A 24,787-nucleotide genomic window follows, 5' to 3' on the forward strand; every position below is an offset into this window, starting at 1 on the left:
CGCTACAGAGAGGTTAGCATGCACACGGTCACAGAGGACGGAGACAAGACAGGCTACAATGATCCAGCCAGCCACAGGGGTAACAAGGACAACATGAAGGAATCAAGGTTTTTAATCCCAGTAGAAAGCTTTTCCCTACACTTCTGATGGAAAGATATTTATTCTAAGACACTCTACATCGGCCGGTATTTGGTTTAATGGAGCGTGATCATGGGAAGAAGGTTGGTATTGACATGACTAGCATCTACCAAGCATCTATGCTGAAACACCATTCTGACCCACAAGAACTATATAAGAGAAACAAAAGGTGAAACTAAGAACGGCTGATCAGGCATGTTATTCTCCTTCACTATTTACTTCCTGTACAAAAGTAGCAGTGTTTTTTTTGTAGCCTTGATTGTAGTTTATATAAAAGTTTATACAAACATTTCCTGTCTGTGATTTACACATTTGAACTACATTTGAATTAATAGACAAAGCAGCATTACATTTGCCACTCCATTTTTAAATTCAAATCTCCATTGTTCTTAGCTTTGAGTATGTCAGTTGTGAGAACCACCTGTCTTTATACCTCCATACTGTTTGATTTCCCTCCATCCCACACCTCCCTTTATCATCCATCTATACCTCCACCCATCTATACCTTTATTTATACCTCCATCTATAGCTCCATCAATCTCTAGCTCCACCTATACATCCATCTACACCTCCATCCATCTATACATCCATCCATCCCCCCATCCATCTAAACATCCATCAATGCATCCATCTTTACCTCCCACCTTTCATCCATCCATCCAATCAATCATCCATTCTCCCCCCATCCCGCCCTCCCTCCCTTCCTCCCCCTCCCTCCCCCCCTCCATCCTCCACAGCATCCCCAGCGACTCACTCTTGGCCCTGCGGATGCTGAAGCAGCTGATGCAGCATCTGAGTCTGCTGCAGGTCTCCGTTGCCACCCGCGACCGGGCCGATAGGGTACTGGGTGATTATGGGTTCGGGTTTCAGGTACATGTCCCGGTGCATGCTGGGATAGTGGCCGTGTGACGGCGGAGGTGGCGGGGGAGTCATGTGACACATGTTCTCTGGTGTCATGGTCCTGAGCATATGAGGATCTGAAGAACAAAGGCTAGGTCACATGATGACAACAGGTGAATTGCATTTAGGTACATCAGTCAATTGTTTCAGGTTGATCCAGACAAAGTTTTGTCCCCTAGAAGTGTTGATGAACATGTAAGGTTCGCATGTTGGAGTAAATGAAATATTAGCAGAGGGCCTGCAACATTTCCCCACCCTTGGCTAATGCTGTTTTCCATTGTTTCAAGTTGGAAGGGCGCCCATCTGATAAAACAACCCCACACCTTTTCACTAATGGTCAGAGAGCTAGACCAACACAGGTGTTTGGCAAGAGAAACGCAGTGACTTTGAGGAATGTTTAACTTCTGTGCCGCAGTGTTTTAGAAACACTTTGAACACACGTCAAAGAACTAATCTGACAATCATACAAAGCTGAATAAAACTAATGTAGCATATTGTTTCAAAATTGCAACTGAGACATAACTAATAAGTCAATGTGAAATGATCAATATATTACTATCAATATGTAAACTTGATTAACGAAGGATGGACAGAGATGAACCTACCTGTGTAGAAGTCTCTCTCTTTCTTTCTATCTCTCTCTCTCTCTCTCTCGCTCTCTCTCTCTCTCTCTCTCTCTCTCTCTCTCTCTCTCTCTCTCTCTCTCTCTCTCTCTCTCTCTCGTGCTCTCTGTCTCCCCTTTTTTCTCTTTCTCTTTCACTTACCATTCACCTGCTGGGGAGAGTAAGGCTCTGAGCTGGAGTCTGGAGGGGACTCAGGTAGTGTCCTGATCAAATGGGAAATAAATAAGAAATCATGTTTTATTCATGACCATGTACCATAGAAAGTGTTCCATGAGCCTAGGTTACCATGTTGGATCCGTCCTCTTCCTGCCTTCTCGACTAGTAAGGCTTTATTTGTACAAAGCAGAGGTGTAATCTCCTGCTGAGTGCCTAGCGGACCTGTAGTGGGGTGTGTTGTCTGGCTTCTTTGTGCGCCTTAGAAAACATAAACGTCATGGAGGAGGATGGCCTGTGAAGGGGCTCGACATGGCGGCTGCTACGCACGTCAGCCACATTACTGCTGACCTCATCTCCCTAGCACAAATAGTGGAGTTCATACACTTGTGTGAACACTGTTGTGCACTTTTTAACCCCAAGACCTGCATCCCAACCTGCATCTAGACCCCATGAACCCTTAAACCTGTCTACACCTGTATGTAGACCTCCTTAACCCTTAGACCTGTCTCTACACCTGTATCTCGACCCCCTTAAACCTGTCTCTACACCTGTATCTAGACCCCCTTATCCCTTAGACCTGTCTCTACACCTGTATCTAGACCCCTAAACCCTTAGACCTGTCTCTCCCCTGTATCTAGACCTCCTAAACATTGAACTGTCTACAGCTGTATCTAGACCCCCTAAACCCTTAGACCGGTCTCTACACCTGTATCTAGACCCCCTAAACCATTAGACCTGTCTACACCTGTATCTAGACCCCCTTAACCCTTAGACCTGTCTACACCTGTATCTAGACCCCCTAAACCCTTAGACCTGTCTACACCTGTATCTAGACCTCCTAACCCCTTAGACCTGTCTCTCCCCTGTATCTAGACCCCCTAAACCCTTAGACCTGTCTTTCCCCTGTATCTAGACCTCCTAACCATTGACTTGTCTACAGCTGTATCTAGACCCCCTAAACCCTTAGACCGGTCTCTACACCTGTATCTAGACCCCCTAAACCATTAGACCTGTCTACACCTGTATCTAGACCCCCTAAACCCTTAGACCTGTCTACACCTGTATCTAGACCCCCTAAACCCTTAGACCTGTCTACACCTGTATCTAGAAGCCCTAAACCCTTAGACCTGTCTACACCTGTATTTAGACCCCCTAAACCCTTAGACCTGTCTACACCTGTATCTAGAACCCCTAAACCCTTAGACCTGTCTACACCTGTATCTAGACCTCCTAACCCTTAGACCTGCGTCCGGCTCACCCTGGAGCGTAGTGGCCTCTGTGTTCAGGCTTGATGTGCGCTGGCGGCTGCTGTGGTCCCAGGCAGGGGTAGTTGTGTCGGAGGAGGCCCAGGGAGGGCCCTGGGGGGTAGGGGCCCTGGCAGTTGGGGGGTGGGCCAGGTGGAGACACTCCCTGCCGTAACGGGATGGGGGGACTCACGCCACACGCTAACCCCCCGGAGGAGGACCCTGATGCCTGGGGAGATGAGTAGTTCGGTACTGGGCCGCTGTGGACCTCCGAAAAACAGCTGGAAAGAGAAAGATAGGAACAGGAATGGAAAAGAATGAGAGAGAGAGAGAGAGAGAGAGAGAGAGAGGGAGGGAGAGGGAGAGGAGGGAGAGTGAGCGGGAGAGAGAACGAGATTAGCCTTATCGGAAAAATTGCAACAACATGATGTGGTTTGGTCTGTTTATTTATTTTCCGTGATGTTTCCTCATTGAAATGTGCTGTTTTTTGTTTTTGGAGGGAAACGACGAAAAGGGTGAGATTGGGGCAGGGTGTAGGAGAGGGAGAAGAAGGAGGAGATGAGTTGGGATAAGAGGGAGGAGGGGAGGAGATGAGGGAGGAGGAGGGGAAGGAAAAGGAGGAGATTCGAGGAGGAGGGGGAAGAGATGAGACGGAGAAGGGGGAGGAGGCGAGGAGGGGTCTTAACTGACATGTCAGTGCTATCGTCCTCCTTGCTGATGTACTCCTCCAGGATACTGGTGTCGATGTTGCTTGGCTCCAGAGAGCAGGTAATATCATGACCTGCAGTAGACAGAGAGCAGGTAATATCATGACCTTCAGTAGATAGAGAGCAGGTATTATCATGACCTGCAGCGGACAGAGGAGAGACAGAGCACTAGCCCAGCTAATAATGCAAATGTCTCATCCCACATCTCTGGGACAGGAGCCATAACCCCAACAGTTTCGACACATGATTATGTTTGAACACTTTTGTGAAACACTTGATGACAGCAGATATGGTTTGTGTGGAATTTGAAAAATGAGCAGACATTACTAAATAACACATATTTTCTCCAGATTTTTTTGCCTTGACCAACAGTCTAAACAGTCCACAGCTGTTTAAGTACATTTAATCATTGCAAAGGTTGCACATTAGCTGCTCCTAATACCACCTCAATTATAGAACTCAGGAATCACTGACACATTCACCCTTCTTTCTTCACTCCAAGCCCTGAGTCACTTTCACCCCTTGGTAGCCAAAGGTCCCTAAATCCGAAACACATGACCCCCATCCCCCTCCCACCACCAACACCCCTTTTTAATCTCCAAAAACAAAAAGGCCAACTCACTGGAACGCATGTATACACCACTTTACAGACGAATAACTCATCCGTAACATTTTTCTTTTACCTTTCCAGATGACGTAACAAACAAAACACTCTCAACCTTTCGGGTCTGAAAGGAATTAGGATTTTCCTGTATGTTGTCCAAATGGCAGATAGGGATAGGCCTCAAGGTAGGAGATGACTAAGACCACTAGCAAGAGGGTTGGGAATTGGTAGAGGGTCTATTGCTCATGCTCTCTCTCTCTCTCTCTCTCTCTCTCTCTCTCTCTCTCTCTCTCTCTTTCTCTCTATCACCGTTTGATAGTTTAAGCGGCTATTCTGTAAGAAATGCCGAGAATTCCTTGAGATTGGGAGAACACTCCATCCCTCCCCACCCTCCCCCCCACACTTGTCACTTTGGTTCGTAAACCCCCAGATGGCCCTTCTCCCTGTTAACGTCCTCTAGCCTTAATTAGCTCTCTATTCCAAGTCATCAGGACACATTCATCTGCTACACAAAACCTCATGTTGTCATGCTCTGTTTCTCCCTATTTGATTGATCATACATTACATATTCCAACCAACAATCTATTTCATAGCAACCCACGGTGAACAAAAAACAAACCATTCAAACCCCTCATTTTAGCCATAATTAAAAGATAAATTACTCAAACCCTTAAGGATTGGAAACCTTGTGACAACGCCCCAAACATGACGACTGTGCATTTGTGTGTGGAACTGTTGACATTAGGTTTCTGTCTGTTTCTAACGCTAACCCCCGGACTGTTCTGGATCTGTTCACGGAGGAACACAGATGGATCATGTCTCTTACTGCCATGCCTTCGCTGAGGAAGTCGAGTGGGACGGCTTTCCCCTAAATCTGACCCAGATGTGCAGCGCCCCACCCAAAGGGCAGTAAATTTAGGCTGGCAGGCCTGATAACAAAATATGAAGCGATGGAGTTAGAGGGGGAGAACGAGGGAGAAGGAGGGAGAGAGAGAAAGGGAGTGCAAGCAGATAGATTGCGATGTGTGGGGGTATGGAGAGGAGGGGGGGTGGGGGGTGGATAGGCAGCTTCTGAGGTGGAATAATGAAATACAAGTTTAAGGTCCTGAGCAAGAACAACAAGAGAGCGAGAGAGAGAGAGAGAGAGAGAGAGAGAGAGAGAAAAGTTGAAATAAATTGAAAATGTGTTGATCATTGAGATGATCAATTCAAAATACAAGATGGATGAGAACAAACAGATTTCCCATGTGAGTTATTTTCCGTCTAACAATTATTTCTTTGCTCTTCACTTGAGCTAGAGGTACTAATGGAAATTTAACTATAATCATGCCCTTCAAGACTGCTTTTCGTTGACAAAGAAAACTGTGCCGTGAATTTAGCAACTTTCACCGCAACCAATACTACAAGTTTAAGAGTTTAAAGTTGTTACAAACATTTTCGCAGTTGCTGCATTGCACTTCACGGATGCTCAGAGACTGTAAAATGTAAAGGGACTGTAACCACAAAGTTTACTTTAAACCCCATTTAAAGTTTAAATGGCCGTTGATAAGGGATGTGTAAGTCTCCCTGTGAGCTCGGTTATTCTTTCTCCAGCTGTGTTCGACAGCAAACAGTGCAGCAATTGTCAATCCAACTCCGATACAGACCAGCCTTTTGACAGCCTAGGGCTAAGAGGGTTTTGTGTATTGGTGTGTGTGTATATGTGTGTGTGTGTGTGTGTGTCTGTGTGTGTGTGTGTGTGTGTGTGTGTGTGTGTGTGTGTGTGTGTGTGTGTGTGTCTGTGTGCATGTGTGTGTAACAAAGAGAGAAGGAGAGTAAGAGAGAGAGAGAGAGAGAGAGGGAGAGAGTGTGCGTATGTAATGCTACTTTTTCAATGCGTGAGTTGTCTTCAGTGTAATAATCTAGAATGGACATACACAGAGGAGTCAGTGTGTGAGGGGCCATTGATCAAGATTAGTGTTTAATCTAATTAGTATTCTTTGTTTCAATATAAATTAATCTTATGTCTCCACTGAGTGTTACTTTTTACTCTCTTTATCAGAGAGTATTTTATTTATTTGGAATTAAATATGAAATCAATAAAGTTGCTGCTATAACCATAACAATGCAAATATGGAACGATTTAAGGAATGTTGATATGTTACTATTATTTAGATATTGCTTTTCCGGCTATGGTTCCTGACTTTGAGTTGTGGTATTTTGATTTACCATAGCCTGGTTTATTTTAACAATGAATGCATATTTGTCTCTGAGTGTGAGAGGTTAATATTTAATCACTGTCAGACTGGCCTCTATGTGGCTGAGTTTGATGGAACAAAGTCCATTTGACTATCAAACAATATAACCCAGAATGCACTTGGGTTAAGCAGTGTGCAGAAATACAAATGTATGCAAACCTACTCATCTCCCATTGAATCAAATGATATAACTGGAAGGTTTACATACAATAATGGCCATTAGGTTTCTGTTTTGCATGTATTTCAATAATCAAAATCTTTGCTTTCTCTTTATCTGAATGTGAATGTTTATCAATGTCTCCGTCTACGAACAGCAAGTGAGTACTATGGAATAAGTAAATGCCAGCTAAATTATTACAATGCATTGTATCAATATACACTACACAAATAGAAAATTTATGTTAATTTCTTTATCAAAATACCATCTCTTATTTAAAAAATCAATTTCCCTACATTTAATATGAAGAGGAACAATTGACAAAAAGGCCAAAAAAAAAACAACAGCTTGAAAACTGAATCAGTGAAACGTTCAACTTCTATCTGTTCTCAGACTAACAAACATCTCCCAGAACTGTTTGAAATAGATCAAACAGTTCAAACCACAAGATTTGCATAAAACAGAGACACGTCAAAAATACTCGTACAAATCAGAGCTGCAGCGAAAAAACACACATTAGAATTAACCTGGAAATAGATCCCGGCTTGGAAGAGCATAGAGACACAAAAACACAGCCAGATGACTGCCGAGGACAGTAGGATTATACCTGCGCGTAGCCACAGCATGTTGACGTCCTGGAAGCACCTGAGATGGAAGATGAGTCGAAGAATCTCTCCTCTAATTTTCACATGTTTCTCTACGCTGGCTTTGAAGCATTTTCTCCTGCAGACCTGCTAGCCGTCATTGGGGGGTCTACAAGTTTGTGTTGGTGTGGAATGGTACAAGTGTGTGTGTGTGTGTGTGTGTGTGTGTGTGTGTGTGTGTGTGTGTGTGTGTGTGTGTGTGTGTGTGTGTGTGTGTGTGTGTGCGTGCGTGTGCGTGTGCGTGTGTGTGTGTGTGTGTGGGCACGCAGGCATTATTTCACTTGTCTGCGTCACGCGTATGCATATATGCAAAGGTATATCCTGCCTGTGAGTGTGTGTGTGTAGGTGTGTGTGTGTGCGCATGTGTGTGTGTGTGCGCATGTGTGTGTGTGTCTGTGTGCGTTCATGTGTGTGTGTGTGTGTGGGTGAGAAAGCTTTCGAGTGTGTTGTAACGGGGGATTATTCCCTCCTGTCATGAGGTAGGGCTGTACCAGGCTACCACACACAGTCCTTGTCGCACCGAGCACTGGTCCGACCTGGCTCAGGGGATTATGGGTAGTTAGGCCGCGACGCGGAGACAGGCATTGCGGAGGGGAGGGTTGGAGGTGGGATGGGGGTGTGGGGCAACTCAAACAGTTAGGGAATGTTGGGCCAGCATGAAAAAATAAGAACAATCAAGGAGAGGGAGAGAGGGAGAGAGAGAGAGAAAGAGAGAGAGAGAGAGAGAGAGAGAGAGAGAGAGAGAGAGAGAGAGAGAGAGAGAGACAGAAAAGGGAGAAAGGTCATTCCTGACTGGTTACTAAAATAAGTAAAACATTTGATAAAACTGTAATAAAGAATAAAACCCATTTTCTAAGTGGCTGGACAACTGTGAGTGAGATGACCATCAGGGTTTTTGACCCCAGGCCCTCATCTCCAGTCTAACAGGTCACAGGGAAGGCAAAGAGGGAATGGAAAAGTGAGCTCTGAGTCAAAGCAAGTGAAATCCAACTCAATCATGAACACCTTCCACCGGCCAAGTATTACTCCACACTAGCAAAGCAGGATGGATGGGAGGGCATGGCACAATAGAGGAGAAACACACATCAACTTATGCAGATGCGTGGAAAGCCTAGCTGCTCAAAAACAATGGATGCCGGTGAGGTCACCCCACTCTGAGAGAGAATATCTGAGGACAAAATCACGTCGCTTCAGATTTTTTCTATAGGACTCAGCTCAGCTGATTTTATTATGAACCGACTTTGTTCACTAGTTCAAAATCCCCTCTACATGGTAACAGGAGGACAAAGTTTCATTGTGACTCCCACGAAGGATAGATACAAATCACTCTGAATCAGAGTAGGATTCAGCAGCATTACCCATAGCTTTACGGCTGGATGTGGGTCATATATCAGATTAAGGTGTTCCATCACAGATACACATACAGGGATATCTGCCAGGCAAGGAATGTTGTGCAACACTTCTACTATACTAAAAAGAAAATAACAAGATTTTCTGCTTTTTCACCACAGGGGAATGCATGATTGACAGGAGAATAGTATGTACATTTGTATTACAATGAGGTCCAACCAATCTTCCATAGCCGCACACGCTCGGTTAAAGTAATACGATAAGAGTTTGAATACTTGACGCTTTTTAAAAGTGGGAAAAAATAGAATCAAATTAATGTACTTAACCACTGTACATCACTCAAGACTGAAAATTACAATGATGATTCCTCAATCCCTATAATCATCACAATACAGCATAATTATTGGTTTCATTCCAATAAAATATGAATTTGTCTAAATAATGATGTGTTTTTGTGCATGTGTTTTGTGTTTGTACATTGTACATTTTCATAAGCATGTCTTTGTTTTGGACTTTTTGCTGTGTGTCCGTGTGTGTGCACAAAAATCTTGTGTGTGTCCGGGAGTGTTTGCGTGTATGCATATGTGTGCGTTAGCCTGTGTTTGAATGTGTGTCTGCGTGAGCGCTAGTCTGGGTAGCGTGCAGGTCAAAGAGCTCCAAGAGGAGAGAGGTCAAGGTTTTGGGACGGTTGCTATGATTCTCTCAACAGGCCTGTCTCCCCATCACCCCCCACCGCCCATCCCCACCTCCGCGCCCTGCGTCTGCACTATCTCTGCTGCCTTAGCCTGTCTGCTCTCTGTCATTCTAATGGAGTCAGAGGGAGAGAGCCCAGGCTGGGGAAACCCACCAGGGAAAAACAACTGCTTCACCTCGCTGGTTTTAATGGCTGCCAAGGCTATGCCAGGAATGCACACTGTGCATTAAGGTGAATGTATACATATTTCACTAATCCCATTAAAAAAAGAACAGTTAACCGCTGCAGAAATACATTAATGTCCTGTGTGTGTGTGTGTGTGTGTGTGTGTGTGTGTGTGTGTGTGTGTGTGTGTGTGTGTGTGTGTGTGTGTGTGTGTGTGTGTGTGCGCGTGCGTGCATGCGTGCGTGCGTGCATGCGTGCGTGCGTGCGTGTGCGTGTGTGTGAGTGTGTGTTTTACAGGCAACCTACCTTCCTATCTACTTAACATTTACATTTAATCGTTTGGCAGGCAAATCTCTCCGAAGTGGCTTGAAAACCAGGCTGAAAACATTACAATCGTCATTTATAGCTAAGAATGCTACAAAACTAAATTAAAATGGCTAGGTAAATCTCTATCCTCAGATTGCAATTGAGTAATGTTGATTAGAAATGCACAAAACAAGAACTTGCCACTCAAAGACCTGTGTGTAAAATCTGCAGCACCTGAATGGAAACAACACTTTGAACACTAGATCAGTCCAGGCTGAATGGCTGAAATAATGCCAATGGAAGAGCATCACTCACTCCCAAACCAAGAATGTAAACACTCTAAATTCCTGCCTGAGCAGCAAGAAACATCTGACAGTCACTGATGGCTTTGTATATTTAAGTCAACATTGTGTGTATACTACAATAAAGTGTTAATCCCTCAGGTGATAACTTATTACTAAACACAGACCGCGGGGTCACCTTTTTAGGTGCACTTGACTTTGCCTGGACACTTGACATTGAGATCCATACAAAACAACAGCACAAAGTCAATGTGAGGCGTGTTGTAAATCACTGATCACTGAAATCACTGAGATGAAACAGGAGGCCTACATCGTTAAAGAATGAGTGTTACAGATGAGCTCATTATGATCAATATGTTCTGAATCATGTTGTTGGCATGAAGCACGATTAAAACAAAATGTTTTACAACAGAAAAACAAATCGGCCTGAACTGGTCTTCATTCAAGGTCTACGTCACGATGCACTCAGGTCAGCACAACCTGCGGGTGATGTCAAACTAAACGTGTTTCTGCTACACTGTGTGCCACATGTGTGCCACACCCGTACCAAACACACCATCTATCTTGAATACATTCCTCCACCCTTTCCCACCGCCCCCTCCCCCCTCTCCTTGTTTTTGGGACCAGGATTCCCCATTAGGTCTACTCCATCTCCCAGGCCCTGCTACTCATCACCCCCACCATGCTCCTGCACTCCTTAACCTTTCTCTGTTGTTTCCAACTTAAACAACTGGAACAAGTAAAATGGCTGACATGAAGCACTCCAAGGTGTTGTATTGGATTTCAATACAGATAGATGTTGTGTGAACTGCTTACTGTGATTAAATAACGTAACCATAAACTAAATGTCCCAATCTGGTCATTATACATGTTTCTTAATAGGTCTTTGTTTAGCATTAGGCATACCTAGGTTGGTCATTTATACACATTTCACCCACAGCTGACAATGCCATAAAAATTGTTTTAAGGTAGCCTATAAGCCGATTTATTTCCATATCACTCTAAAGACTAAACCACTTCCACAGGTAGGCTATGTAAACCACTTCCACAGTGAGCCACTTCCACAGATAGGCTATGGACTAAACCAGCTTCACAGGTAGGCTATGGACTCAACCACCTACACAGGTAGGCCTGTTGGTCAAATGTTACCACACCAATCTGCGATGCGATTTCCAATCGCATCTTTCGGCTGGGCGTCAACAGGCGCACTTACTTACGCAATAATCCACCAGTAGGAAACGTTAAGCCTACCGAATTGTAATGTTCCCTGTTCATTGAGATAGACTAGATACCTATATTATATTTGTGGATTATTTAAAGAGTTTCTTACCTTCAAAGAATCTTTGTAACGCTTCAGTTTCATCTACAACGTCCATCGTTGCGGGTCCCACTTGATAAATCCATCAACATCTCCCCTCTCCCGACCGAAAGATAATTCGGACTGGGGGACCTTCACACAAACCTTTTGAACTCCAGTTTCCCTTTGAAAAAGTTTTCCTTAACTTAATAAAAGTCTGTTTTGGAGCCGGTGTGCCCTTGGCCAGTGGCAGGTCTTACCCCTCAGCCCTAATGACACAATGCCAGACTCGATAACAGTCTTCTGATGTAAATAAAAAAATGGAAACCCGCAAACTGAGCCTTAAAAAGATGACCTAACGCGCTGGACTCGACGCGTAACAAAGGTCCTCAGATCAGTGCGTAACCTAAGCGCTACGGGACCCTGGGTGTGGGTCGATCCTGGTTCCCAAAGTAGTTCGTTTTTTTTCACAAGTTACATTAGACTTAAAAAAACGAAAGTGCTTTTAAAAAAACACGTGTGTTGTTGAAGTTGTCTAAAGTGCTTCTCCGGGTCCTCAGAGATCTGCAGCGCTCCTCCCTCATTGGCTCCGACGGAAGACTGCGCTCTACACTGAGAGCCGCGGAGGAGAGGCGCAGGAAAGGACAGGTGTGCTGCAGAGAGAGAGAGAGAGAGAGAGAGAGAGAGAGAGAGAGACACACACACACACACACACACACACGGAGGACAGGACAGGTGTGCTGCAGAGAGAGAGTCGAGGAGGAGAGGACAGGTGTGCAGTGTGCTGCACAGAGAGAGAGAGAGAGAGAGAGAGAGAGAGAGAGAGAGAGAGAGAGTCGAGGAGGAGAGAACAGGTGGCTGCACAGAGAGAGAGGCGCGGAGGAGAGGCGCATGACAGGACAGGTGTGATGCAGAGAGAGAAAAAGAGAGAGAGAGAGCGCGAGAGAGAGAGCGAGAGACTCATCCCACTCATCCTCACTTATTCACACTATTGCAAACTTCCTCCATATTGTTAATACCGTGTATTTAGAGTGTTTCTTTAATTTAACTCTTTATAGGAGATACTTTAAACTTTTATAATATCACACATTTTACTTTTTAGATATTGAGTATATAATGGTGTAATATCTGATATGTATATATTTTTAGTAATTTACGTTTTATATTTTGACTTCTTAAGGCCTATTGTTCACCCGCTTTGGCAATGTAAATGTTTGTTTCTCATGCCAATAAAGCTTTTTTTAATTTAATTGAATTTCAATCGAAGTGAGAGGAACGTGCAGGGCGTTCCGAACACGAGTCCATCCATACTGCGTCCCTGACCCAGACCAGAACCTCCACGACACGTCTGGTTATTCTAGACTCCCGGAGGCTTGGTGACGGTCAGTGGGAACTCCTTGGCTGGCTACACTACGAATCAAATAAATCAGACACGGGCTGTGCTTTATTCCTTCATACATGGGAGGTTGTCCAGATGAAGTCGATTTAGCCTTCTATAATCTGGCACATATTGTTTATTTATTTTTGTCAGTCTTATCGCTTTATCTCTACTATCTCTCTGACAATAAATCGGACAAAGACTATATAATTATCAGAACCTCGAGCCTTTCGTGTCTTTGTGACAGTATAAGTGATTCAGTGTTTAAGTGTATAAGTGTGATATGAAACACGACCACCACCCCCAAGCCAACTTGTTCCATTGAGTTTATTGTTCTTATTAAAAGTTGAGTCTTTACCGGTCTCCTCAGGACGTTTCTCTTCAAGGTGTTAAATGAACGATCACTTCTCTCCCCAACATTTATCAGCTGCATAACAATGCCACTGTGTCCCCCCCGTCCCCGTCCCCCCTCCTCCCCCAACCCTCCCCCCTGCATGTGAGATGCTGTTGTCTTGTCTTGTCCCCCACAGCTGGAGCATCTCTCTCTCTCTCCCCCCCCCCCCCCCCCCCCCCCCCCCCCCAACAGCTCTTCCTCCATTCAACACAAACACAACGCCTTCGTTATTTCAGCCACACAGTGTGGATTGTTTCCGAGGACAGGCCAGAAGGAGAAGGAGATAGAGGGGTGTAGGGGACAATGAAACATCTGGGCCTGGCTTTACAGTTCATCTTGGCGTGTAGTATTAGTGCACACGGGCCTATATGATTACATGTCGTTGTGCTGTGTCTGTGCGTGCATGCGAGTGAGTTAAGATAGAAAGACATGCAGCGACAGAATCAAACAATAGACATGAGTTAAATGAACAATGTATGGATTCATTCATTCATTATAGGGGGGTCTCCTAAATGATTCAGAATAAAGTCTTATCCTATGGCATTACACGCTACATTGCGCTGCATTACTCCACTGCAGGTGTAAACCGTCAGTTATGCCCTGACGTGACCACATACCGCAGATCACAGACCAGACGTGTGTGCAGTGTAGGAATCAGTGCCGTGTGTGTGTGTGTGTGTGAGTGTGTGTGTGTGTGTGTGTGTGTGTGTGTGTGTGTGTGTGTGTGTGTGTGCGTGTGTGGAACAAGGCCCTACACTCCTTCCCCCTGGGGTATTAAAAATACCACAATGGTGTACAAGGCTTAGGTGTTCTTGCCATAGGCCGAACGGCCTTTCTTTCTTTGCAGAAAACAAAGGTTGTAGTTTGTGTTCCAGCCTATAGGTGACGCCATTGACTCTTTGATGAAATCTGATGGGCGGAAAAATAAACTTTAGAAATGCAAGATGGCGCTGCCCGGAGCAGGTTGGGAGAACGCGTTGCTATAGACACCTTTGTTTGTTTTAATTGTGCACGAACTATCTATTTACAAATATCGTATCAAATATATAATCCTATATATGCAAAATACAGATATTCAATACATGTTGTGTGAACTGCTTACTGTGATTGAATAACGTAACCATAAACTAAATGTCCCAATCTAATCTTTCTCATTTCCTCTTCTGTAGGAAGGTCTGCCATCGTCGTATCCTTTCATCATGACATCCAATTGTACATTTACATCTCAATGTGGGAAATCGTAAGTCAATCAACATGAATAGCTTTCGCTGACATGACATCGAAGTCAGTAGTTAAAGGTCCCATGGCATGCTACTTTATGGATGCTTTAATATAGATATTAGTAGGCCCCAAACACAGTATTTGAAGACGTTCCCGAAATTCAGCCGTGGTGCAGAATTACAGCCACTACGAGCCAGTCGCACATTGAGCTTTCCCCAAATGAACCGTTTCGGTGTCTGTAGCTTTAATGCAAATAATGAGGAGAGAGGTGGGTCAAGGAGGAGGTTGGGGGTGTTGCACTGAGCAACTTGCAGCCACGGTACCATGCGCTCTGTTTACAGTGGGTGTGTATCTTTAGCCGTGTTCTGTAAATATTCTAGAACACACGGGAGTCCTGGAGCTCTATATCTAAATAATATCATATTATACCCAGATATCTATATAATATAATATATATTATCACGGCCAAAAGCTGTGTGAGCCTCCAGACGATATTATGAATCTCAAACGGCCGCGTCGGGTTCTCCGGCGTCTGTTGTTCTTCCACGTCCACATCAATCTGAAGTAGACTGAACCACAACATGGAGGAGAAAGGGATTGTTGCCCGCGATTATTGACCGCGGTTGTCTCCCGCCGGAGCCTCACTGCCGAGTGACCATCGCCTCGGCAGCGGTCAGCGCTTAGGCACCACCGCCTCCTGCACCGCTGAGGCGGTGGTCCCCCGGCAGCGGGAAGCGGGGCTCAAGCAGGAGACATTTGCGGCCAACAATCCCTTTCTCCTCCATGTCGTGGTTCATGTACTTCAGGCAGTCAAAGACAAAGTTCCTTTTCCCCCAATTCATTCTCAACCATGGCTGAGATAACCCCACTACGTGTCTCGTTGTGGAAATACCAGAGACGAGAGTCCGACGTGTTATGCGCCATAACACCAACAGCAGAACGGTTATCCAAATAACAAGGAAGTGTACAACACTTGCATTACAGTCCTGGAGCTCTATATCCAAATAATATCATATAATGCATAGATATCTATATCATATAATTAGGGCTGTCAATAGATTAAAAATTTTAATCTGATTAATCACAGGGTAGCTGTGGATTAATCACGATTAATCACGATTAATTGCCATTCATAAATATGCCCGGAATTTCTGAATTTCTCTGTATATTGTTGTAGGAACGGAAAGATAAATGACAGAAGGTGGATATATAGGCATTTAGCATGTTCTTTTATTCATGAAAGAATCCAGATGATGGTGTTATTAATAATGAAAAATAAAATCGAACTTAAACATACCACACCATATTTCAATTTTTGTTTTGTGCCAGTCTCTTTGCAATGCCTATGAGCATATAACATTTTTATTTTTATTTTTTTAATCAAACTTAAAGATAACAGTCATCCCAAACGTTATGGGCATCTTAGCCATTGCTAAGTTTAGAATGGTTAAACATTGGTTGAACATTTTCCCTTTTTTAAATTAACAAACTACCACACCTTCGTACAATAAAATGTGTCTCTTGGCTATTCTTCTTTTAGCCAGTTGCTGAGGCAAACTAACTGGCTGACATTTTCTGAAAGTAAGGCTGACCGTTTCTTTTGCACGATGTGGCCTGCCACTGAAAAGAGTCTTTCACATGGAACTGTGGATGCAGGAGTCGCTAGATATTTGCGAGCCAGCAGGGCCAGCTTGTCATGGGCTCCTGAATGAGCAGACCACCACTGCAATGGACAGTCCTCCATACTAATGCAGGGCTCTGCCCTGTACCTGTGTATGTCTCTGCCAGGCTGCACCTCCTCATCAGAATCTGAATCTGAGCACATTTGTAGGAGCAGGCTCATTTTCTTCTTGGGTGGCCCATCTTCAGAAGTCTGTGGAGACCTTCTTGGTGATTGTTCATGCAGCATGCCTCCCAGTGTGGTCCACACCTCTTCTCTTTCACTCTTGGGCAGGGTCTTCAAGTCTTTAAAGCGTGGATCCAGGGCCGTTGCAAGCTTGAGCCATGTGTTGTTGGTCTTTTCTTGGCGGGAGGCTAGGTCTTCTTTGAATGCCGTCTTAAATCGCACCACATATGCAGGGTCCTCATCAGAGACCTCCATTACACGACGCAAGTGGCAGAGGGCAGGCAGTACAACAGAGCAGGATACATAGGCCTCCCCACCCAGGATCTCAGTTACATACCTGCAGTTGAATGAAACACACACACACACACACACACACACACACACACACACACACACACACATCATTAAGTGATTACAACAGAAGTTGGTAGTTTACAAAAAGGTAACATATAATTTCAATTTAATTAATTACATTTTATTTCAAACTATAGGCCTATTAATAATTAATATGTGGATTACTTACCGACAGGGCTCTAGAAGAGTCTCAAGTCTTTGCACCTTGTCCCATTCTGGTGGTGTCAGCATAATGAGTTTGTGCTGCTGTTGGTCCAGGGTTGCTTTTATTGCTGCTTGATTGCGGTTCAGACGCTTGACCATATCCACCGTCGAATTCCAACGTGTTGGAACGTCCTGGACCAGCGGCTCCTGCTTCTGTCCAAGGGCAGCTTGTTGTGCTTGAAGCTCCGCGGTGTTTGCCGGACTGTGTTTGAAGTGGCCCACAATTTTGCGAGACTTGGACAATGCACGCACAAATCCGCTGTCAGAGAGGCTCACCGTGATGCTTCTCTGTAGGATGTGAGCTATGCAAGGCATGTGCTCAAATGTCAAAAGTCTAGCCGCAGCGATCATATTGCGTGCGCTGTCGGTCCCTATAGTTGTGACTTTTCCTTCTATTTCCCACGTGCGCGCTACTGTTAGGAACTGCTCTGCACATGCTTCTGCAAAGTGACGCTGTTCTGTTTTCATTGTAGTTAGCGCAAACGACTTCAGTTCCCATTTTTTAGTGATATGATGTGCAGTTACACCCAGGTAATTGTTGTTACTCACAGAGGTCCAGTGGTCTCCTGTCAGGGCGACATAGTCAGCTACAGCCAAATCCTCTTCTTTCTTTTTCTTTTCCGTTTTGTAGAGGTCGTGGATTTTAGTCATTACTGTGCCTCTTGACGGTGGCTTGTAGAATGCGTCGCGTGAAGCAACTTGTAACACTTCCGCGAGGCCCTTGTCCTCGACAATATTAATCGGCCGACAGTCTTTTGCAATCCATTTGGCAATTTTTTGGGTCAAGTTCTCAGAAATAGACTTACTTAATGCACGACCTTCGGTGAGCGTTGTCTGAACTAAGCCCCCTGGTCTTGCCCCAGAACTTGAAGAGCCGACAAACGCATGCTTAGCGTTGATATGGTACTTTAGACTGGAAGTGCTTCGGTGAAACGAAAACTCCTTCTTGCAGAGTGTGCAAATCACTGCTTGTTTGTTAAGTGTTCCATCTTTGTTTTTTTTAAATTCAAACTTTCCATCCAAAGGGCCAACAACTTCTTTCGGTTCAGTATCCATCTTGTGTCTCAGTCAAAACTCTAGAGCGGCAAATAGCGGCGGCAAATAGCGGAGGCAAGTGCTGGAGCGGGAAATATTGGGCGGGTCATTTTGCGCATGCGTTAATGCGTTAAATAAATTAATGCGTTAATTCCACAAATTAATCACCCTGCGTTAACGCGTTAATTTTGACAGCCCTACATATAATACATATTATCATGGCCAAAAGCTGTGTGCGCCTCCAGACGATATTATGAATCACAAACGACTTCGTCGGGTTCTCCGACGTCTCTGGTTCTTCCACTTCCACGTCAATCTGAAGTAGACTGAACCACGCGCTGCCTACTGCCGGCTGCCCGCTGCCGGGCGGTGGTGCTTCGCGGCGGTGGTGCCTCGCGGCAATCAGCGGCATGTTGCAGTTCATACTTCAGGGAGTCAAAGCCAAAGTTCCTCTCCCAAATTCCTTCTCAACCATGGCTGAGATAACCCCAACTACAGTCTTGTTGTGGAAATACAAGAGACGTCAAAGAACCGACGTGTTATGCGCCATAACACCTACAGCAAACACTTGTGTTACAGTGTGTGTAATCACACACACACACACACCCACACGTGGCGCTCGCACGGCCGTGTCTCATTGGCGGGCCAAATTCTCTGGGCGGGCAAGGCAGAGAAAGGGGATGAGCTTAGATCCTTTATGACCACATATGCGACCACATTCCGAATCAGCGCGCTTGAGCCTCCGTTTTTCCAAAGGTGAGCAGAACACCTAGTGCTCGTTTTACACCGAACGCAAGTTTTAGCCACTGGGGGACCATAGGCAGGCTAGGGGAACTCATATTTATGTTAGAAAACCTCATAAAGTGAGATTTTCATGCCATGGGACCTTTAAGTAGCAACAGCTCAAACAGCTCCTTAACTCCATGCCAAGCTCACCTCCGTCCCCTTCCAACTGCTGCTGTATTTGTCTGCCATCTACTTTGCCTTCTACTTCCTGTGCACCCTCTGCATGATCATCTACAAGAGTGAGTACCGGGAGCTTTCATGAATCCAGAGTCAGACACATGACCTGACAGACGACGTGGGTTCTGTCCATCAGGTCAGGTCCTCAGCTATCCTGAGGAGTGGCTCGCCTGCGACCTGGGGCTGCTGCTGCTGATGGCTGCCTTGGAGGCCCTCCGTCTTTTCCTGGGTGAGTTAACACCTCCACCGCGTGCGCGTGCAGTACTGGTCGATGAGTCCCTCCTGCCTGCTTTTGTTGCAGGCGGCCACTTCCACAGAAAGCTAGACCCCTGCTTTTTCCGATTGTCTCCCTGTGGAGGAAAAGGAAATGCTGCCAAGTGAACTCCACACACATATACAGTATATGTGTTAGATATATATTTTATTTACATTTTTTAAAATAACAATAATAATTGTATAATGATCGTTTCTAATAATAGTAATAATACATTTACATTTAGGGCATTTAGCAGACGCTTTTATCCAAAGCGACTTACAATAAGTGCATTTGTTACAATAAGTACATTTGTCATAAGAAGTGAAACAATATATCGCTGTCGGTACAGTAAAGATGTTCATAGAACCAAGTGCAAGTATAACAATCGCTAGGCTAACCCATTCCCCGTGTAAAGCAAAGATAGCAGCTACTGTAGATGCTACATAATTAAGTACCTTGAATAAGTGCAATGTACAAGTGCCAGGACGTACAACATTCAATGGTGGCTGTGCATTGGTTTCTATGCAGAGTCGAGATGAACTCTGAACAGGTGAGTTTTGAGTCTTTTGCGGAAGCTGGTGAGCGATCCTGACATCGGTAGGGAGCTCGTTCCACCACTGAGGTCCCAAAACAGAGAAAAGTTGTGACTTCACTGATCGACCTTTGCTTGCTCTTAGCGATGGCGGTACCAGACGTCCAGCTGAGGTAGTTGAGCGGAGGGATCGAGCTGGGGTGTGTGGCTTTACTAATGCTTGGAGGTAGGCAGGGGCAGTTCCATCGACTGCCTTGTATGCCAGTACCATCATCTTGAATCTGATGCGAGCAATTACAGAGAGCCAGTGGAGGTCTCGGAAGAGGGGGGTTACATGTGAGAACTTTGGTAGGTTGAACACGAGGTGCGCTGCCGCATTCTGGATGCGCTGCAAGCGTTTAATCGCAGAGGCAGGGAGTCCAGCCAGGAGCGAGTTGCAGTAGTCGAGGCGGGAGATGACCAGTGATTGGACTAGAAGCTGAGCTGCTTCTCTTGTGTGGAAGGGCCAGATCCTGCGGATGTTGTAAAGTGCAAATCTGCAGGATCGGGCCACCACAGTGATGTTTGCGGTGCAGCATAACTGATTGTCCAACACTACACCAAGGTTTTTGGCAGTTGGAGAAGGAGATACAGTGATGTTCTCAACAGTGACGAGTAAGTCCATGTGTGGGCAATCTTTCCCTGGTATTAGGAGGAGCTCAGTCTTCTTGAGGTTAAGCCTCAGGTGATGGGCAGTTGTCCAGGTGCTGACTTCTGCCAGACATTCAGATATGCGTGTTGCAATCAGGGCTTTGTCAGATGAGGGAAAAGAGAGAAATAGCTGAGTGTCGTCAGCATAGCAGTGATAGGAAAAGCAGTGGGATGTAATTACAGAGCCCAGAGATCTGGTATAGAGGGAGAACAGAAGAGGCCCCAGTACAAAGCCTTGAGGGACACCAGTATTAAGCGTGCAAGGTTTGGACAAGGAGCCATTCCATGTTACCCGATAAGTGCGATTCATCAGGTAGGATGTGAACCAGGAAAGGGCAGATTCAGCTATGCCAAGTTCGGCGAGAGTGGTGAGGAGGATCTGGTGGTTCACAGTGTCAAATGCTGCAGACAGGTCAAGGAGAATGAGAACCGATGAGAGGGACGAGGCTCTGGCCGCACGGAGGGACTCAGTCACCGCGAGGAGAGCCGTCTCAGTGGAGTGTGCTTTTTTGAAGCCTGATTGGTGAGGGTCAAGCAGGTTGTTAGATGAGAGATAGGAGGACAGTTGGTTAGCGATGGCACGTTCCAATGTTTTATAGAGGAATAAAAGAAGAGATACCGGTCTGTAATTCTGGATGTCAGTGGTATCAAGGGTTGGTTTTTTGAGGAGAGGCTTTATTCTGGCAGTCTTGAAAGACGTTGGAACAATGCCAGAAGTGAGGGAGGAGTTAATAAGTGCGTAGAGAAATGGCAGGATGTCGTTTGACACAGCCTGTAGGGGGGAGGAAGGGATAGTGTCAAGGGGGCAGGTGGTGGCATGGTTAGATGTTATAATTCTGTTGACCTCGTCTGAGGTGAGAGGGATAAATTGGGTAAAGACAGAGGTGGGGGTGGGGGGAGGGAGGATGGTGGCAGTGATAAAAGAGGAGCTAATGTCCTTTACTTTCTGGGTAAAGTAGGTAACAAAGTCATCAGCAGTGAGGCAGGAAGGAGGAGGAGGGAAGAGAACAAGGAAAACAGTTTCCTGGGGTTTGAGGCGGAGGAGTTAATTATGGTCCGTCCGGTAGAAGGCAGATTTGGCTGTCGACACAGTGGAGGTGAAATCAGAGAGAAGAAAGAGATAGTGAGATAGATCATTAGGACAGTCTGATCTCTTCCATTTCCTCTCAGCCTTTAGAGCAACTCTGCTCTAAAGGTCCGCAGAGATTCAGACAGCCAAGGAGGGGGGGGTGAAGATCGCGCCGGTCTGGAGTGGAAGGGACAGAGGGAGTCCAAAGAGGAGGAGAGGGAGGATAGCAGAGTGTCAGAGGATTCCTCTGTGGATAGTTGAGAGTATTGTTCAATAGAAGGTAGTGAAGACAGAACAGTTGAGGCAAACGTAGAGGGAGAGAGAGTTTTGAGGTTGCGGCGGGTGGTGGCAATGTGGGGACTAGAGAGGAGGGGGGGAGAGGACTTTAAGGGGGGAGAAAAAGCAACAAAGTGATGGTCAGACACTGGGAGTGGGGTAACAGAGAGAGCAGAGGTGCCACAGGACCTTGTGAATATCAGGTCAAGCTGGTTCCCGGCCCTGTGTGTGGGAGGAGAAGGGGATAGTGTTAAGTCAAAGGTGGCAAAAAAGTTGGTTAATTCCGGTGGACTCCCACAGAGAGACTCCCTTAGTCTTTGTTTCCCGGGTCTTTGTTTCCCGGGTCTTCGTTTCCCGGGTCCTGACGCTACTAACACTTAGCCTTTAAATGAACATGGTAGCTCAGGCAGCCTTAGCTCCGCCCAGTCAATCAAGCCTATTGTTCACACCTTGTGACCGAAACTAGACTCAACGACCTTACTATCAACAACAACACAGCAAAAACCAACACTAGGGTTAAAGTTAGAACAACCAATTGCAATGCCAAACACTAGAATTCTTACCTTCAAGACTCACCACAGCTAGATATGAGACAACCTTCTTAAAGACAAAATGTAATGTAACATGTATTTATGACATTTACAATAATAACAACATTAATAATTATGTTCTACTCATATTTTATTACAATTAGATTTCGTAATGCATCAATTCACATTTATGATCGGGCAGAAGGACACCTAAACCTGGCCAGCTGGCCGGTCCCTTGCGTGGGGGACATGGCGATCGGTGTATGAATGTGTGTGTGAGTGTGTGGCCCTCTGAGTAGCCACAGGTTATACCAGAGATCTATCAATGCAGACTTGTATCTTACCTCCCATCCGGACCCCCACCACCACAGGTGCCTCGGGGAACCTGAAGGGGAGGGAGGGCCCCGTGGTGGGGAGCCTGGTCCTCAGCGGGACCACCATGCTGCTCTCCGTCTACTTCCTGGCCTGGCAGTCCTATGTGCTGCGGGCCGACCTCGTCCTCAATGCCGTCCTGCTGGGGGTCTACGGCCTCGACGGGGTCCTTGCCTTCGTTACGGTCGCCCGGTTCACAAGGTCAGCCATGTCTCACTCACCCAAGCTCTATCACCTACAACCTTGCTCTCTCTCTCTGTCTCTCGCTTCCTCGCTCTATCATCCACAACCTCGCTCTCTCTCTCTGTCTCTCTCTCTCTCTCTTCCTCGCTCTACCATCTACAACCTCTCTCTCTCTATCTCTCTCTCTCTCTCTCTCTCTTCCTCGCTCTCTCTCTATTCCTCGCTCTCTCACTCTCTCGCTCTCTCTCTGACTCCTATTATGTATCAGGGTGAGCGTGGGAGACCACATTCTGGACCCTCATCTTGAGAGTCATTCACATCACAACCAGGGAAATGTAATGAAAATATAACATAAATATCTCTCATCGTCATATTCATCTAAAGTTGAATGTACATTTGTAGCCTGGTAAAAAAACATCCTAGATTATCAGCATAATTAATTCATATTGATTGACAAGATATTTCCAGGAGACTACATCTCATAGGTTTGTTTTGAACAGGCGGATTGCTTCAAGCTCTTGCTTTGTCCGTCCTCTTTCCTTCATTGATGATATTAGCCTGGTTCTCAAGGACCTGTCTGAATTATTGATTTGCACGTCTTTCATCAAAGTGTTACTGTATACCAGGTCTGATGCTGTCTCATTCTCAGATTTTCCCCGCAGCGCGCCGTTCTCAGAAAAACGATGTGCTTTACATCCGACAACAACACACATTATTCATAATTATAAAATATAAATAGTTCGTGAAATGAGAGAATAATAGCGTAATATAGTCACAGTATTGTTGACAGAGTATTTCTGGTCCCTGTGCTTGTGGATCTTGAATCCACTTTAACTAAAGCATCATGCTCATTGCCCATGAGAATGAATGAAGCTGACTGTGATTTCCTTTGTCTTAAGTATCAACTCATAAGAAGATCTCTGGGCAAGAAGTGACAGAGCTGGAGCTCTAAACCCCACCAGACCAGAACCACGTTCCTTCCGTTGTTTAGTATCACATCGCTTTCTTTGGGAGGGGGTTTGGTAATGGATTCTGTTTTAACCTATACCAGGTGATCTTGAATGGGTATTTTTTTGTACATGTGCATTTTTGTATAGTTTTCCTAATGATAGAGCAATATAATATTGCTTTATCAGGGATTTTTATCCTGCATTATTATTATCTCTGTAAATAATTTCACATTTATACTAGTTTATATATTTTTCTATTATTGTTTGTTGTCTAACCTATATCGTATTGTGTGTTAATTTACTGAAAATGTATAAACGACCTGCCTTTTTATTTGTTTTACCTCTAGAGGGCGGAAGTTATCTTTTCTAAATGTCCTTTTAATTGTATAGCTGAAATAAAACTACTGATTGATCTTTTGTGTTTCCCTAAAGAATAATCATTACAGATGACACAAATATATTGTCCATGTTCCAATATAATTATTATATTTCATTATTTTATCCTAGACTTCGGATAGCTATAGGGTCACACTATTGTGCCACGGTTACGTCTAGTTAAAACTCCATTTATAGCATTGTATAGTTTATCAACATGAGTTTTAACCATTTTTTTTCCCCATCTCGCATTCTTCAAACGGGCTTTTATTAACGGGTCAGTTAATAATCAAACCCACTTCCAAGGTGGCCATGGCGACCAGATTCAACAGATTGCATTTCTCATCGCATCGCGCGTGCGGTGCTTGAGCAACAACAGAGCAGCAGGCCTGCAAGGGAGCGCACAAAAGAGACCAGGGCCCAGTCTGCCCCACATTCATGAATGTTTTTATATAACTGCAACCTAACGCGCCACCCTCTCCCCTTTCCACTGCAATGAATAGTCCCATTCATCAAAATAAATGAGCGGGGCTACTATGTATCTCTTGAAATGTAACGAAACATTCTGGTGTTCTTGTATACTGGTTCACTACCTGGACAAGGAGCCGCCAGTTACCCGCAGGTGACACTGAAGC

At 45.1% G+C, this 24,787-nt stretch overlaps 2 protein-coding genes across 2 annotated transcripts in view; one reads left to right on the top strand and one right to left on the bottom strand.

The window, feature by feature from the left end:
- The window catches only part of myrf (myelin regulatory factor), a gene marked incomplete at its 3' end in the record, with an annotated part of 22,627 nt that extends 11,015 nt beyond the window's left edge, over positions 1–11,612 (bottom strand). The window contains exons 1-6 of the mRNA XM_079742872.1: positions 11,558–11,612; positions 3,752–3,842; positions 3,076–3,342; positions 1,803–1,864; positions 893–1,115; positions 1–2 (exon numbers count right to left, since the gene is read on the bottom strand). The exon at positions 1–2 is cut by the window's left edge and continues 99 nt beyond it. Of these exons, the coding sequence (XP_079598998.1) occupies positions 1–2; positions 893–1,115; positions 1,803–1,864; positions 3,076–3,342; positions 3,752–3,842; positions 11,558–11,603 (691 nt within the window). The 5' untranslated portion in view covers positions 11,604–11,612. The remainder of the gene's footprint in view (positions 3–892; positions 1,116–1,802; positions 1,865–3,075; positions 3,343–3,751; positions 3,843–11,557) is intronic.
- Positions 11,613–14,247: 2,635 nt separating this feature from the next.
- LOC307080322 (transmembrane protein 80-like) lies at positions 14,248–24,048 on the top strand. The gene is made up of 6 exons (XM_079742988.1): positions 14,248–14,259; positions 14,466–14,482; positions 18,888–18,981; positions 19,056–19,148; positions 22,644–22,845; positions 23,727–24,048. Exons 3-6 carry the CDS (start codon positions 18,966–18,968, stop codon positions 23,737–23,739), a joined length of 324 nt encoding a protein of 107 aa, XP_079599114.1. The 5' UTR covers positions 14,248–14,259; positions 14,466–14,482; positions 18,888–18,965; the 3' UTR covers positions 23,740–24,048.
- Positions 24,049–24,787: the final 739 nt, after the last annotated feature.

This window comes from Pollachius pollachius, assembly GCF_949987615.1.
Source record: "Pollachius pollachius genome assembly, chromosome: 9".
NCBI classification, from domain to species: Eukaryota; Metazoa; Chordata; class Actinopteri; order Gadiformes; family Gadidae; genus Pollachius; species Pollachius pollachius.